The sequence below is a fragment of the Psittacula echo genome, assembly GCF_963264785.1.
Source record: "Psittacula echo genome assembly, chromosome: 2".
NCBI lineage: Eukaryota > Metazoa > Chordata > Aves > Psittaciformes > Psittacidae > Psittacula > Psittacula echo.
The window spans coordinates 105,642,988-105,659,984 of record NC_137737.1 but is presented as its reverse complement, the minus strand read 5'-3'; the positions used below and the strand labels follow the sequence as shown (position 1 = coordinate 105,659,984).

At 39.6% G+C, this 16,997-nt stretch overlaps 1 protein-coding gene across 1 annotated transcript in view; it reads right to left on the bottom strand.

Moving 5' to 3' along the window:
- Nucleotides 1-1,544: 1,544 nt before the first annotated feature.
- Nucleotides 1,545-16,997, bottom strand: part of SPIRE1 (spire type actin nucleation factor 1) — a gene marked incomplete at both ends in the record, with an annotated part of 129,541 nt that continues 114,088 nt past the window's right edge. Inside the window, 7 exons of the mRNA XM_080611008.1 lie at nucleotides 1,545-1,797; nucleotides 2,669-2,805; nucleotides 2,889-2,916; nucleotides 3,627-3,697; nucleotides 5,189-5,326; nucleotides 11,314-11,456; nucleotides 12,313-12,403. Coding sequence (XP_080467134.1) covers nucleotides 1,545-1,797; nucleotides 2,669-2,805; nucleotides 2,889-2,916; nucleotides 3,627-3,697; nucleotides 5,189-5,326; nucleotides 11,314-11,456; nucleotides 12,313-12,403 — 861 coding nt within the window. The remainder of the gene's footprint in view (nucleotides 1,798-2,668; nucleotides 2,806-2,888; nucleotides 2,917-3,626; nucleotides 3,698-5,188; nucleotides 5,327-11,313; nucleotides 11,457-12,312; nucleotides 12,404-16,997) is intronic.

Here is a 16,997-nt window from a genome sequence, read left to right as displayed (position 1 = left end):
AGCCCCGCACTGTTCCTCACCAGAGGGAGATTTGGAGAGGAGAATCTGTTTTGCCTACTACACCTTTAAAACCATGTTATGGGGAATCCAGTCCCAGCTACTTTGGAGCAGTTCTGAGGTATCTCTCATTAATCCGAAGTATAGAAATGTTAATAAATAGATCTGAAACTTTTTGTTTTGTCATTCTATTGTTATGTCATTCTATCATACACTGCTATATAGAGATTAAATATGCCTCAGGGTATTAAAAAATTATGAAAAAGTTACAGTAGTTGATTTTCAAGTATGAGTAACTTGGCTACGTCAGCTTGCTTTGAAATCCCAAAATGAGCCGGCCCCAAATTACTGACTAAACTCTGGCTATGCCTGGGTTTAAAAACAAAAGTATTCTGAGTATAAAAAAAAGTGCAAAAAAGCATGAGATGTCAGTTAACGCTGAAACATTGCTGGAACCTCTGAACAAGCAGCCTAGCACTCTTGTGAGTGAGTTAAAAAAGGGAAAAGGAATGAAAAAGGATTAAAGAAAAGATCGCTCCCAATCTGAGACAGCACCGTCCCAAATTTCAGCAGAATACGAGTTTTTACAGCCAAGTTATAAACCCCAGGAAAAATGGGGTTCTCAGTGAATATGCTGTCAGCCATAACTGTAGAAGTATTTGTGTGCTCCACTATAATACAAATGTACACCTTACCCACCGTTTTCTCTGAGTAACCAACTTTACAGGTAGTCAGTTACAACTAGAAGCCTCCCTTATTTCCCATCCTCCCCATAAACTGTACAACTCTGTCTACACTAAAATTCACTGCTACTGGTAGTCAGCATCATACATTCAAGATAGATAGAAAGTAAACTACTAAAACCCGCTCAGGAGATACTTAGAAGTACACTAAGGCTTAAAAAGTACAGCAGCTCAGGGGAATGGCACCCACACTGGTGAAGAGCTTTGTCGTGTATCTTGCCCCAGGACACAGCTGCTGTGGAGTGCTGTGCTGAACCCTGATCTCAGAGCAATCAAAACAGTGCAAAGAAAGATGGGTTTGACTACAGTCACTCACGCTCCGCGTCCGGTGTGCGATACGACCCTTTGTTGTTTCGACTAGGACATGAGCATTACTAGGGTGGTAATGCCAATATGACATACTGTTTGCTACTGTGCTAACACTGATGCTTTGTTAGATTTGGTTCTCCACGAAAAGGTATGTTTGCAGCTCGTCTCCTGGAAAATGATTCAAAGCATGGTTAAAAAAAGACTGAAAGCAAGAAAAGGCTTTCTAGTTTCAACACACACATACAAAAGAGGCAACAATTTCAAACTATTGTTTTTCTTCCAGTGCGAGCAGCTGACCCATTGTGTACCCTCCCACACAGATCTAAACAACGCATTCTGTGTCTCTGGGAACCACTGCAGTAGGAAACCCTGTGATCTAATGCAAATTCAAGCCAGTCACGTGAAACGAAGCAACGGAATGATAATCCGGTTTCAGTGACTTTGCTCATGGATGATGACCTCATGAAGACAAAAGCAAAGCAAAAGGCACAAGGCTCAGATCTCATTGATAGTCCTTTCAGAGGGGCAGTATTCGGAGGTTCCCGGTGACGCCATGTAGAAGGATTGTGTTTTCCCTTTTAACCTGGCTCGCTTGTTGGCCAGGGATAGGCTGCGCCGGCTTGAATTGATGATTTCTGAAATAAACTTCTTGCAGTCCACACACACCTCCATCGTGCTCCAGTCCTCCATTAACTCTTTGGGAAACTCTTCATGTGACCTGTCCACAGATTTGGACCTTGAGGTCAACCTGAAAGGCAAAAGAGCAGGACCTGTCACATTATTTAGCAGCACGGCAGGGGGACCCAAGGGACACCTTTAGGAAACAGCACATCAGAATGGTCTTGATTTAAATCTTCCTTTTTTCTGTCCCAAAAATGACACCAGGAGATCAACCAACCACCAGCTTCTGCCTGCTTTGGCAAGATTGCAGGGTCACTACCTGAGGCTAACATTTACCTAGGCAAAACCAACCTCACTAATAACTATAACTACAGGATGTGTTTGGCTAATTTGACACAGCATTACACACTAGTGATTTATGCAGAGGGTTTATATAGAAGATGCCTTCAAAAAAGAGCATTTATTTTATATTTAATTTCTGGGATTAGCTTTGGCAACCATCTGTGTAGAAGATATAAAACCAGTAGGTAACTTTATCATATCTAAGTGAAAAAAAAAAAAACAACCCAGAGAAAATTAGAATTAAACAAAATCAGGAAGCAGAAGATAAATCTGTGCAAGACATCACTGAATTCCCACTCAGTGAGTGATTCTTGCCTGTGAGATTCATCTCAGGAGAGTCTATTCACACCAGAAAAAGACATGTTGAGGATATTTTTAGAGATGCCTCAGAAATACAGTTGTCCCAGACCCATATTATTTTTCAGTTGTAATGTGAAAAAGGTTGAAGACATGCTGTTAGTTCTGCTTTTTCTCTAAATCAAAGCAATGAGTGGAAGAGGCACGGATTTTCAGGCTTCAGAAAAGTTACTACAAGCATTAGAAACATTGATGACTACAAACCAGGTAGACAGAATCTTCTTAATGCTTGATAACCCAACATGAAACACTTTGGAAGCTTTTGCAATAGACATACATGAGCTGGGGTTGTTTCTCACCTGGACATGCTCCGCAGTGAATGGTGGTGACTGGTAGAGGGTTTCTCTGGCCTCATAAAGCTCTCTCCTCTTTGTAAGGTTGAAGGTCCCAGTGAGAAGATTGGGAGAGTAGAATATGGCTTGGATGGCAACCGCATCTTTGAGAATAGCAGAAGGGACATGTAGCATCATTACAAAGATTACAACCTTTTAGAATGGATCTAACCATAATTTTACTTACTTTTTTGCAACACTGTGAGCATACAGGCCTGTGTAAGAAAGCAAAAGCATGAGTCATTTCATTGGGAAAAATTACATTTAAATCAAGAATAAGGGATAAATGTTTTCAGGAGTTACAATCCTCGATTTTATTTTTAAAGCTTCTCCAATGTGATAACTTCAATCAGAACATGAAGCCAAAAGCAAGGAGAAATGCTAAACAAGAACTACAGCTAAATTTAAAAACAAACCAGAGAAAAGCAAAAGCAAAAGCTGTTCTTCCTCTAAAGAAACCTCATTTGGTAAGTGAGACAATAAGTCAGTGATTCTATAGATCTCCACACTTACTGCCTCACTGTTCGTATTTTTCATTTTGCTTGCATACAACTCCTTTTCCCTTTCCCCCCACCCATACTCCAATTACAATCCAAAGGGGAAATGGCCTTGGAATGTTTTCCCCAACAACAGAGATTATAGAATTGCTGGTTTGGGAGACTGAGTAAATTCTATCTCGCTCTTCCACAAGCACAGAAGAACAAATGAGTGTTTCTCTCCCTTTTAGCCAAGAGTTTCAGCCTAACGAATACGTTCTGTCACTTAGGAAGGAACTGGCATTGTATATGTTTTTTTAACATTGACTGTTATAGAAATAAAACCAACCAACAGTATGCAGCAGAAACATTTGAGGGTTTCTAACGCATAAGTCAGTGGTTTTCCCTCTGAAAGGGTATTCATATATTAACAGATATTAAGTATTTACCTCTTGCAGAATTGACAAGTGTAAGACCAAGTAAAGAAAGAAAACCTTCTTGTTCGACAGCAAAAGCAGAGCTGAAAGAAGAACAGAGAAGTCCACAACGTTAGGCAAAGTCCCGCATAGCAATGACAGCATCTATCAGTTGCTATCAACAAGCCCACAGTTGCAGTACTAAACCCAGTTCTGGGTCCATACCTCTAAGATGATACTGAAAAGAATGGTTCAGAATTGCACCCTTATATATTTAGAAATACTCCTTTTTTATTTTACCTAAATTAAATCCTTGCCAGTTAATAATTAACTTATTTTTGCTTTTCTCTCACTGATTTTTGTATCATTATTACACAAAAAAAGCAACAGGAAAGTCAGAGTAACAGCAGAAAGGAAGGGCTACTGCTACAACTGAACAACACAAGAACAATTGGGCATAAATTCAGCCTAACCCTCTTCACCATCTGGGTCAGGTTCTGGGACACAAAATTTTTGCCTGTGATAACATTTGATGATTTTCTTCCAATCCTACATTCTTGAAAACTAGACAAGGTGCAGGAACAAGCTGTTACAGCAATGTTAATTTGAGCAAAGACTGCTTTGTAGTGGGATAATAAATCCCATATATTCAGTTTGTTCAGAGGAGGTAGGGATCCAAGCTTAAGAACATTTCTAGGAAAGAAAGGCATTGAAAGATGAAAAATTTTGCCATCAATCGGAAGTTGATAGACTGAGATCCAGAGACTCAGGTGAGGCTGGGTACATTTTGTTAGAAATAAAAGTGAACGGTTTAAAGAATCAAGTTATTTTGAGGTTTGATAAAAGCTCATTACTAAGGTTTACACATTATGACAGCAGGCATGATGAATCTAATGAATGACATTTTAAGATACTTGCTCCTCTGTCTTAAATATATTACAACTTAAAATTAAACCTGCATGCTAAACAGAGGTAGGCCTGTAGGTAAAATACACTGTGAAGTCAAAGTACGCTTGCTGGAGGTGTTCAAGAAGCACAAATCAAAAGTAGGAGAAAGGGACATTGCTTCTACTGGTAAATACCAATTCCCAATTTGCAGTTTACAGAAAAAAACGTGCTAGTTAATGGGTTCTCTAATACCAAACCTCCTTCCAGGGTCATACATTGTCTGACTTTTCTAATGCCTTTCACTGCTTTTTTGCTTGACAGTAAAGACTCACATGAAAACCTCACTGTAGTTTCCTATGGCTATCTGTAATTCCATTTTCTGGACTAGAAATGCTAAGCAGTACTGCAGAAGGCATGAAGACACAAATCACTTCAGTCAGTGATGTTTAAGAACATACACATATAGACGCGGTCTGAAAGTTGTGAAAGCTGCTGCATTTTTATAGACAATCTAAACAAATAAGGTATTTCCATGAAAAGTTTTGACTCTTCTGCACATAATTCAAGAACCTGACCCATGTGTTATACATTTAGGGGGATGCTTGGTGGATATCTCTTCTTTCTCTCCAATACAGGGTAAGAAACAAATGTGTAAATAGGAGGCTTGTGCGACAATAAGCTTTGGAGCTCTGCAGGCTCAGCCCTACCTTTCCTTTCTTGAGAGCAGTGTAGACATCTTTATATTGCTGGTACTTTTCCAGCTCTGCCTTCACAAGCACCTGACGAATGTGCATGACCTCCTCCACTGTCAGAGACAGACATTCCACTGGGTAACAGAACTCCTCCTGGAAGCCAAAAAACCTGTATTATTTCAAAGTCAAATGGCTTCTTCCAGACTTCAACCTAGACAACCAGCCACCTGGTTAGTAAGTCCAGAGAACAGAGGGTTTCTCCCTTCAAAATGGAATAGCACTGGCTCATTCACAGGCATCACATGAGTTCCAAGCCATCAGAAACTGCGTAAGTGTGACCTAAATGGTCTGGTGTTCAGCCTTCACAACAGTGATGGTTTTCTTCATCTTTCCTCCTCAAACCACTTGACCCTTCTCTCTGATGGTTATTGTGATGTTTTGTTTCAAACCAATCAATGTTCAGGTTTATAATTTGAAAGGGAAAAGGTAATTTGGCAGATGGCATTACTTTTAAGACTTCTGTTTGAAAACACGCAATTTCTCTGAGGCTGTGTGATGCCCAGAGTGGCCAAGGAAAGTTGTTAGCAGCCCATTCTAACAGAAATGTTTATTCAGTGGTACCACGTCTTGGTGCTCACATGATCAGAATCTTACCAAGACTACAAAAGGTTATGTCAGTTCAGGCAGAAAAGTTCTCCTTTCTGCCTCAAGAAAGTAACAGCAGCAATTTAAGCTTTATAGAATAATCTTCAAATATAAAGCAGGAGAATGGGTTACCCAATGTTGCATTATTAGTGGCAGAGACTCAAATAGAGACTGGTAACTTTCCACTTACAAAATTCTGCATCTGTTCTGTATTACAGCATTTAGGAGAATACTGTGCAGAGAACTCCTGAATTTGGTACCAGAGAATAAAAAGCACCAACCCAATTTGTAATCCAGCCCTGTAGTTGATTATACATTTCCAACAGAAAGACAGAAACCTCTGTGGGAACTCCCATCGCTTTATGCTTAGTGAACCTTTTCAGCCAGCCCAGAGGGGCTACTGTGTGGTAATGACAATGACATGTAATGCTCTCTGAATAAATGAAGGAAATTTCTCCCGCAAATACAAAGACATGGCTGACAGTTTGGAGATCTCGTTTACAAATTGAACTGATGAATCGGATTAGCAGTGAAATGCTCCGTTTCCATGTACGCAGAGGTCTGTTTTGTCTTTCCATTAGATTAAAAAGAAAATCTTTCTACATTGCAGACCTGGCAAACATTAGCATTTAGGAACCACCACATTTTAAAAACTGTTGTCTTACCTATCTAGAAAGGGAACACAAAGACACTTCACTCTGTTTAAAGTACCCCACAAAAGACTAGAATTGAATTAACTTTGTTAGATTTGCCAGCTAAACCTTTCAGGGATAGAATCACTAGTTTTCTGGAAAGAACAAACTACATCAAAAGCAACTGCAATTTGCTCTGAGGTGTAAAACTGCACAGCCAAACCAAAATAACTTCTGTTCCTTATGAGCAACTTTACAGCTAACCCACAGCTTCTCAGCATTTCATTCTGGGTTCTCCCCATAGCAACTGCCTTGCTATGGAGAAGCTGGGGTGAGATGGGAGAGGAAGTGGGTGGGAAAGCGAGATGCATACAATGCCAGCAACCCCCCTTGAGTCTGCATCGTGGGAGACTGAGAGAAACTGTCCGAGGTGAATGAGGCTGACTGAATGCTTGTAATCAATCAGAGCCTTAAGGCCTTTAGAAAGACATTTCTTACTTGAAGCTCTTCCTTCCCCCTCATGAACGCCCATTCCTTTAATTTACAGAACGATGATGTCAGGGAATACTGCTCCTTTGAAGAAAGTCTGTGGATCTGCTACAGGTGTAGAGCAGGTACTAGGGGAATAGTGTGGGTCACTTGTACCAATCAAAAATGATTATCACTAAAGCAAATAGAAATAGCCAGCAGGCGACAGGGGAAACATAGAAAATGTTCACATGTTTAAATGCTAATGTTTTAATTCCAGAGCTTACACAAGGACAACAAAATGTTAATGCAACATTAAATGAAAGATAAATATTATGCCGATTTAAGAAAACCACTTGACTTCTCCCCCCACCCCCCTTTTTGGTATAGAAATAAGTAACAGGAAAATCTTTTGTTTCTACACTACCTCTAAGGCATTGAAATTAATGAAAATTTTTCTAAGCACTGACTAAACTTCATTAGACAGTGATGCTTTGGAGTTATTGCTCAAACTTCCAACAGTAATCTGCACCCAAATAAGGCTGCTCCAAGTGAGAGAACTCCAGCTCTCTGCAACACTCGCATACAACAGTACATACTAAAGACAAAATGTGGTTTGAATGGTCTTGATTTTCTGGAATTATAATAAATACTAATTATAATGTTAAAGAGAAGTCAGTATTCTTATTTTTAAAGGGGGAAAAAATCTTACTTAAAAATACTATTTGGAACTCGCAGTTTCCATGATCCTCATGAGAACTGGCTTAACACTTTGTCTGCGGAATCATCTTCTATACACCGTAATAGCTTAAGGCGTATATGTGTATTTTTTTTTCACTCAGAAAAGCAGGTAGTAAGAATTACATATCCATAATGTGAACTAAAGTACTTTGTAGGTCATCTTCGGCATACACACCCCTAATAGGTCCTTATGACTAACACATTTTTACACTAATATATCCCTTGTAAAACTTTTCATTAAAGGGTGTCACTAGGCATTCAAATGAGCTGCACCAGTAAACTGTGATATGACCAGGTGCCAAATTGGCCTCTAAATTCTGCAATTCCCGATTAGTCAAGCACTCTAAACTCTCATTGCTTTTGCAGACTACAAGTTTTTAAGAAGTCAGCTGGATATCTCGACTATAAACTCTCTTGCAAAGGTTCCACACTATCACTTATTGGTTGGGACAAGAAAAAGAAGGAAAAAATTACATCATTCATGTTCAGTTCTACATAGGGGTAAATAAGTCAGTTTTTCTTTTCAGTGGGTTTGCCTTCCCTGGTACATAGCTATTAGTTCTCCTGCAAGTTCTGATACGTAAGTGAGCTAAGGACGAAAACAATATGTAGCTTTTCAAGTAAAACAGACTGCAAATGCCCTTCCATTCTACATAGCATATCTTGATAGAAATATAAAGCTTATTCTTTTCAACATAGTCCAAGAATTACAATAGTTTCGCTGGATTTTTGCTGCAGGATCTTCATGTGCTGTAAGATTTAAGGTCTGTCCCATTGATAATCTTGTGATGTTGCATTTTTAGTTTGCTGTCCTTTCAGAACTGATTTCTTTTCCCCGTGAGGTGATTGAAGACACACAAATATCCTACACATATTGAAATCAATGTCAATCAGGTGCAATGTCCCAGCCTAAGCTTTAGTTCTTGCCACAGCTTAGGAAGTGCTCCCCTATGAGGGAACATGCTGGTGAAGGTGATTTACAAAGCCAGCAAAAAGAGGCAAACCTTTGTGGGTTTCCACCTGCTGGCAAAAGCTCTCTCACAGAGATAGTACATAGCCCCTGCCACCCCACACACGGCTGCTTCAATGGGATGAGAGCTGAGCAGAGAAGCTGTTTGTATAGTTGAAAAAAGTGGTCTGAAAGCCATCCTTGGAAATAAACTGGTTATCCTAGGAACCTGAACAATAGATATGAAGCAGAGAAGCGAATGCTGTGTATAAATGAAACCATTAGCTTTGGTCCTCTGAGTCAAGAAAAAAATATGATGATAATACTTGTAATAATTAAAAAAGCAAACAGACTACCAAGGCATCCATACGTACATCTCAGTTCACTGGCTTCATCTCACTCATGAAGGATCAGGTCAACTCACTACAGTAAGCACACCACAAGGCTGACCCCCCCCAGTCACTGAGCTGCCCGCCTTTCCATGTAGCGCTGCCAAGATGACATATCAAAAGGACTGTATTTGGTATTTTTCCAAGTTTGTTTCCCCTCCCCACCTACTTAGGTCTGACTCCCCCTGTCTGATGAGATGCCAGTTCACAAAACCATCGTTAGTATGCAAGACAGACCAGTTTCCTGCTAATCCTGCTAAGAGACTGTAGCAAACTCCTGCCTGTTTTCACTGGCATTGAGGGCTATTTATTGATGAGGCCTCTTTCACCTTGGTGAGAAATGCAGTCACAGGAGCAGGTGATAAGAAATGAAACTCCATCAATCCTGGAGGAAGGGATGAAGAAGTGTGAAGTCAAATAAAAAGTAAATAATAATTCTGCACTTATTGAGAAGCGTTCACTCCGGGAATGGCAACATTACATATGCAGCATCTGGCGCAGCCACTGAAAGAAGCTGGCATCCCTCTGGGGAAGGAAAGACTTGCAGTAAGTCAAAACGTGGAACTGGGCCTGTGCCAGCATATCAGAAATCATCTACCAAAACTAAAAACAAAAGTACTGCGGGAGTTGTCTGTTATACCCTAGAGGGCACTATTGCCAAGTTAAAGAATTAGCTCTCTAGGCATCAAATAAAATAGGTTATTAACAAAACATCATTTCCTTACTGATTTTCCTTCTTTCTCACTTCATAGCAAAAACCAAGCTAGGTGACTGCCCTCTAAAGATTAACCCCCCCCCCTGCACACACACAAAAGAAACCCAAACCAAAAAACTCTCCACAAAAATACTCCAAGCACAAAAGAAACAGTAAAACCTTTCCTGTCTGTTCCCACATTAACCTTATTTAATTAATGGCTTTTCCTCTGTTTTCCTTTAGTATTTTTGAGGGGGGTGTGTGTGTGTAGAATAATTGAGTTAGTTTTTCTGCAATGGTTTTATTTTGCGTATATTTTCCTAGGCATAAGTCAGTGAACAGACAGAGAGGGAATATATAATGCTTTCTACTCTCCTTCCTTTAAACAGTATGTCTGTGAATGACTCTAGGCCTATCGGAAAATAAAGCTTGTGCTTCCAGTGAGTGCAGCAGGCAATAACAGGGTGATCCATTTTATATGTCAGTGTCTTCAAACACATGCCGAAGGAACCCTCTAGATTGGTTCTGGTGCAGTATGTTCTGCTTCAAGTTCACTCTGGCAGAAGTCTGTTTGTGTTGTGCATTTATCAACATGGTATCACCTGACCTTCAACTGGAATGAGAAACTACCATTCTATTTGGAAGGATATAATAAACAAACCCCAGCAGACCCTCTGAGAAGGAGGAAGCATGTTGTGGGAATATTTGGAGATTATTTTCTTGTTATTATTTAACTTCATCATCTAATAGGTTTGGATCCCAGCTACCATTTCTTGGGCCAACAAAAACACTATTCAAAGGCCATTAATACCAGTGCTACAAGATGGGGCAAGTGAATATTCCCTTCCTTCCAAAACTAGTATGTGTTTATCGATTTCTCTATTCACTAGCACCTCATGGGGCATACTTTAAACTGGTAGGAAAACAGATGAGGAACATATCCTGCATGAAATTACAAAGCACTAATCAGTATGTCAGCATAAACAAACGAGGATTTCATACCCTTTGCTGTTTATACTCTGTTGGAAAACAGCTCTCAATTACGGCTAATTGATCAAATGTATTTTCTTTTCAAGCAATAATAAAGGTTTTTGCCTCAGTAACTTCAACAAAGCAACACAGACAAACCTTGATTTGGATTACTGAAAGAGCTTCCATACATATAAACATTACTACACAAGTTCTTAAGGTGGAAAGGAAAGAAACCGTTTCGTTCATTCAGCCATTAACTGAAATACTTCCAACAACTAAAAAAAAAATCCCCCAAATCCCAAAATAGATCCACTGCTTTGGAATTGTCTCTACTCAAATGGAAAATCAGTAAGGTGAAGTTTGTCTGTTTGGGCAATGTTCTGAAATAAAATCAAGACACGTGGCTTTACCCAGAGTCCTAATCAAAGTGCAAATGTTTTCTGAGGCACCTGTACCTGGGATTGTGGATAAATATGCTAGCAAGACAAAGTTCAAATCTTGATTTCAAAACGTCTTTAGTAGCCACGGGCTGTTTCTGAATTGAGAAGTTTTCTTTGAGTCAAGTTCTAATCACATTGAAGCCAGGTTTTAATTTTCATTATACTCTTAGCATGCCTCTTTTTCTCTCTCCTACCACCCACTCCATTTACAAGTGATCTGGAGCTCTGTTTTGAAGGTGGTAGGAACTGTCTCACATTGGTTGGCGTTTCCTTTTCAATGGAGTGCCGTCTCTGAGGTGGCTGCCGTCTCTCAGGCTGTGGCGTAGATGATATGGGCAAGAACTTCGGAGGCACTGCAGATTCAACCAGTATTAAAAAATTAGTTCTTGTAAGTCAGACTGTTGGATACATTGCTCAGTACTTAAAACAGCCATGGATTTGCTAGAATTCCCACATCCATACTCAGACCATCAAGACAGGTATCGCATTCATCACATTTTCCAGATAAAGAAAATATGACTACCCATAAAAGTAGCAAATATAGGCTAGTTTCTATATTATGCTGTCCAGTTAGCATCGTATATAATTTTGGTGTTTCAGGGTGTTGGCTTATCCTAATTATTTGACCACTGTACACAGAAAATACATGTACAGATTACAGTTTCATTACAAAACCTTTCCAGTGAAACTGAAACAATTTGATACAAATGAAAAATACTATTACACCATAAAGCCCACAATAACTGTGTCTGAAAAAAGAAAAGAACAGATCCTTCCCTCTTCCCAGTAAGTACTTATGAAAAATAGTGTCTTTCAAGCAAGTACATTCACTGCCATGGTGACAGAGATGCAGGAAACATTTAAATTGGTCTTGGGCTAGAATGTGTTTCTGCAGCAACAAATTCTCCCGTGAGAAGAGCATAGCTAGACTACCCACCATTCACTTTTGAGTTCCTCTACAGTCCCACATAAACTTCAGGTATGACACCTTCTGTTTCACAAAAATATCCACATACAGTGAAGGCTAATGCCTTTCAATCATTAATCACATGTGACCTATTCAGCAGGATCTAGGGTTCAGCTTTAGAGATTTATTCCATTAACAACACTCAGTCTCAGCTTTCTATGAAAGTTTCAGCCAAAGTTCATAGAACAGATGACAACACAAGTGTGTAAAAGCAGCCACTGGGCTTTCTCATCAAAACTCACTCTTTCTGCTGCTGGTACCTTCTTGAGAGGGGTCTTCCACTTGTGAGGGGGAGATGCTGCTGCTACTTGCTGATCTGTGCACTGATTCCTCCTATGTGGCAAGAGGAAAAGAAACAGAATTCTTCAGGGATTGATTTTTTCTTCTCTTACTGCTTCTTAGCACACAGAAATCACAAGCTATCAAAGGCATTTTGCACCATTCAAACACTCAAAGCCCTAGAAGTCCTGAGAAAAACACTTCACATTACACATCACTGAATAAACGGAATTTTCAACGCTTAGCTTTTTTAGAAACTGGAATAAATGGTTGTAATTCAGTATATTAACTATTACAAGAAAGAACAAGATCAGAAGAAATGTGCATGAATTCAGAAGAGAGGTACATGAATCCTTTGTAAACTGCTAATTTTCTTCAGTGTATTCAAGGACTTCTAAGGATTTCCAGCTACAGCAGATACATTTAACTCAACACTATCATTTATGTCACACTATCAAGGAATCAGCACTTGGATTTCTCTGGTATCCAAAGGAATGAGAGCCGCTCATACAAGTGACTTGGGTAAAGAGAAATGAATCTGATCCCCACTGCACTGCTCTCTAATCCTTAATCCTGGTGCATTTCTTCTTTTTTCTGTATTTAAAAGAAATCTCATTCATTATATAAGTATGTTTCATCACAAGAGCCAAGAGCAATTCCTGCAAGATGAATTAGAGTGAAACAGGCTTTGACTAACACCTTTCAGTTATCTACAGCATTACGCCACCCAAATTAAATCCTTTGCTTTCACCTAAAAGATCTGTCTTCAGCCACCAGATATCAGCAAGATACGGATCATCACAGGAGCCTCCCAAAGGAACAGAGTTGAAGGACTGAACGTGAATGCTCTTTAGCTCTAATGTGAAAGCTATTAACCAAGGAGACTTACATCATTTAAGTTGTCAAGATTTACAGATCAAACAAGTGACCTGCTCTAAAATCCAGCAAGTGCCAAAGCTTCTCTCACACACATTTCCTTAGCTACGTGAATCACAAGCAGGAAACCTCCACTGGCTGAAAGACTGCCTTCTTTGGTAATAGCAAGTTGGAAGGAAAAAGCTGGCAGGATCACCTCAATGAGCACCATGCACCACAGGACACAGGCCTCTACAAATTCTCATCAGGTGATCTGTAATTTATGCTCAGTCCAAGGGTACACATTGTATGTGAGGACACTGTGATGTATACTGTTCCCACATATATTGCCACAACACAGTATTCTACAGAGGGACTCAAACCAGATCAGATCCCAAAGCTATATATTCACTTTAACATATCAAGTGTGACCCCACAAAACAGTTGTGATGGGAAGCTTGTAGGGAAGTTTAAGCAGCACATTCAGCTATATGAGCTGTTTCACTTCCAGAAACCAGTGTAGTTTAACTACAGAGCTAGCTCAGATAGCTTTGCATATCACTGCTTCATGCCACACGGTTGCTTTTAAAGACCACTGGAGAGCTTGCAAGACAACTGGATGCACTGTTCTTTAGAAGGAGTGCAACAGTGTTCACAAATCTAGAGTTAAACATTTAAATTTTGTGAAGAAGAATAACCCCTGCGCAAAAGGAACTATTAAACTTCTCACTTTATAAAAGTCAAATTCTTCCGAGGGAAAGACTACTTTACTAGAAGCTAACAAGCTAAGATGAAGAACTAAGCAAGCTGTCAATTATTAAAAAAACATAACCATGGTGCTCTGCTGCTCATTTTTATGAATGAAGAGCAACCAGAGCTTCAGAGAATGCTTTCTGAGAAGCAGGCAGGGAACAGCTGTCTCCAGAGCACAATCCAAGCAATCTTTGCTCTAGAGAAGTCTCTTGCTCTGTGAGACTGTACCTAGTTCTGACCAAAAATTGTAAGTACTTCCAGTTGTCAGCATCTTATGCTGTAGAGTTTTACAAAAGACTGAATGACGATTCGAGGAACAGTCTGTGCATTGAGTTTATTTACACTCTTTTCAGGGTTTTTTTGTTCTCCCCTTTCTTCCATTTTTCCTCTGTCTGAAACACTGGCACAGACAGAAGAGAGACAAAAATGGTGCACGACTGAAAATATCAAAAGCCTGTAAATATCTTATCTTAAAACTATAGAACAGGGATTACAGAAACATTTCACAAGTCCATCTGATTTTGCCAGTTGCCACCTTTCAGTGGAAAGAAATAGCTACTGACCATTCTTCATTCCACTTTTGAACCTGAGAGAGACATCATGTTTCAGCCACATATTGCAAAACAAGGTATCACACAGATGTCTTCATCTCGCTCCCATTTTTTGTGAAGGACATCTAGTTACTTCACTAGTAATGGCTATCTGAACACTGGCTATCCCAGTAGCCTAGAAATCTCAAAAAAAAAAAACAAAACCAAAAACCACCCCGAAATCCTGACAAACCAACCCAGAATAAATGGGCAAAAATAGAGAATAAGGAGCTTCTCTATGGTAAAGACCTACAAGATTAGAAGAGCCACATCTCTTATTCTAAAGAATGAAAGGGAATGAACTGTCAGAGCCAACGGCTAACTATAAAAAATAGTTAGTATAAACAACCAACCCAGGGAGAATGGAAGCCAGGTGTATGTCAAATTTGACATATCATCCTAACAGATATTCCTGGTTCGTCATTTCAAATTACTTTTTCTGTGCACAAACACATCCACTGAAAATTCTCTCACTGCCATATGATTTCTCAAACACTGAAGGCTTTTTTGAGAATGAAATCTTGAGTAGGTAGTCCTGATGAACCATTGTATGAATTTCTTCAATTGTCAATAATGTCAATACAGTAACTGTTGACTATTTTGGTAGAATATCTGATATTTTACATTTGAGGTTGGATCAACCCAATATCTGGGACTGCGCACTTCTTCACAGATGACTAAACAATTAGAATTTTACATGTACTGAGAAAGTTGCAGCTTTAAAGGCATCACCTTAAAACACCCGAATATGTTACTGACATGATTTTTGCCTGGATATCTGTAGCTTTATTAGGAAGAAACCATTTTTATAGCTGTATCAAAAATCATGATTAGATTGCTGCTTCAAGTAGCCACACAAAGAAAAATGGCACTTCCTCCTCCCTCTCTGAAACTGTGATTCTAGCGGTGATGCAGAAAAAAGCAAGGTCAAAAAGCAGGAAGGGTTTGTACAGTATTGATGCTTGCCAGGAAATGGGCATAGAGTTATATGTTATATCAGATCTTCCCTTTCACCTCTGGCTAGCAACACAATATTGGGGCATAGGCTGCATCACAACACAGCTGACAGAAGAACAAAGGGGATGCAGGGGGAAGAAACCAGATCTGCATCATAGCTCATTTGGAGGTCTGCAGCTAAGCAGTGCAGGTATTTGCAGCCTGTAATGTAGGGCATAACATAGTCATAGTTCAACTCCCAGTGAGTAAGTCTAAATAGGTTAAGACAAATTCAAATTGCAAAGAGGTGGCAGAGTCATTTATAGGCGATCAGGACAACACATATGCTTTTTGTGCGTTACATACAAAATGAAAGTCAGGAAAGAAGACATTCTGACAGAGTGATCTTCACTTTCTTCATTCTATGTCCCACCCCCTTCATCAGCTTGGAAAATTTCACCCAAACACCCTTCAGCTTTTTTATTTTCACTACCTAAGCAATGTTCCTGAGCCCCAACCAGTATTCCGCTGAGCACCTTAATCATCTTAATTGCTTCACCAGCTAATTCTGTTGACTCAAACCAGTATAGCATCTATTCCCTGTGACAGCTCAATGTGGCCAATTTATTTTCACTGTATCTTTTGCTGTATGCTCCAGAACTTATTCTATAAGACTTCTCTTGCCTACACAGTATTCCCCAATCAATGGTTGCAGTCAGACATCTTACTTTTCCCTTAGACAAGAATCACTTCCCATTTCCCTTTACAGAATTTTATTTTACTGGCTTCTGCTCATTTTCCCGTGTGAAATACCATGCTGCATTAGCTTCAGGATGCACAGAGCTGGGAAGCTGTAAGTTCAAGATTCAATTCTCATTGACAGGTCTTAATATTTCTGCCTCCGGCCCAGCTTCATTCACGTTAACAAAACCTCATATAGCCTCTACTGTAATTTTAAAGACTGCTGAGAGATTTCAAAATGGAAATCTCTTCTGCTTTCAGAATAGATGCACCAAATTATGCACCCACACAAGTCACCCGCAGGATAACCCCCGAATACAAAGACAGCCAACTTTCACAGATGAAGAAAGCATGCAAAGAGACAAATTTCTCCCCACATATATTTTTTGCCAGCCTCCTATGTTTCAGCTTAGAGGCCTTTGTAAGCACCCTGTCAGGAAACCCCTCCTTTCCCATTTACTAGAGAAAAAGGCAGTCAGGGAAGACTGCCTCCCCCAGACTAAAATCAGCCTCCATGAATAAACGCTGCCTGCATATGCTTTTCAGACAGCTTAACTTTCGGAAAGGTCCAAACTCAATTAGTATTACTACTGGTCCAGTAGATAAAGCTCATTCTTGAGGATGTAATGTCAGTACTTCTTGAGGATCATATATTGCAGCTGTTAAGCTAGAGGGCTTTTTATGCATTTTAAAAATCTTTAACTCTCCATTTCAGATGGGATGGAGACAAAGCTGTTCCTCCACATAAGTGGTATTCGCATGTCTTTATCTGT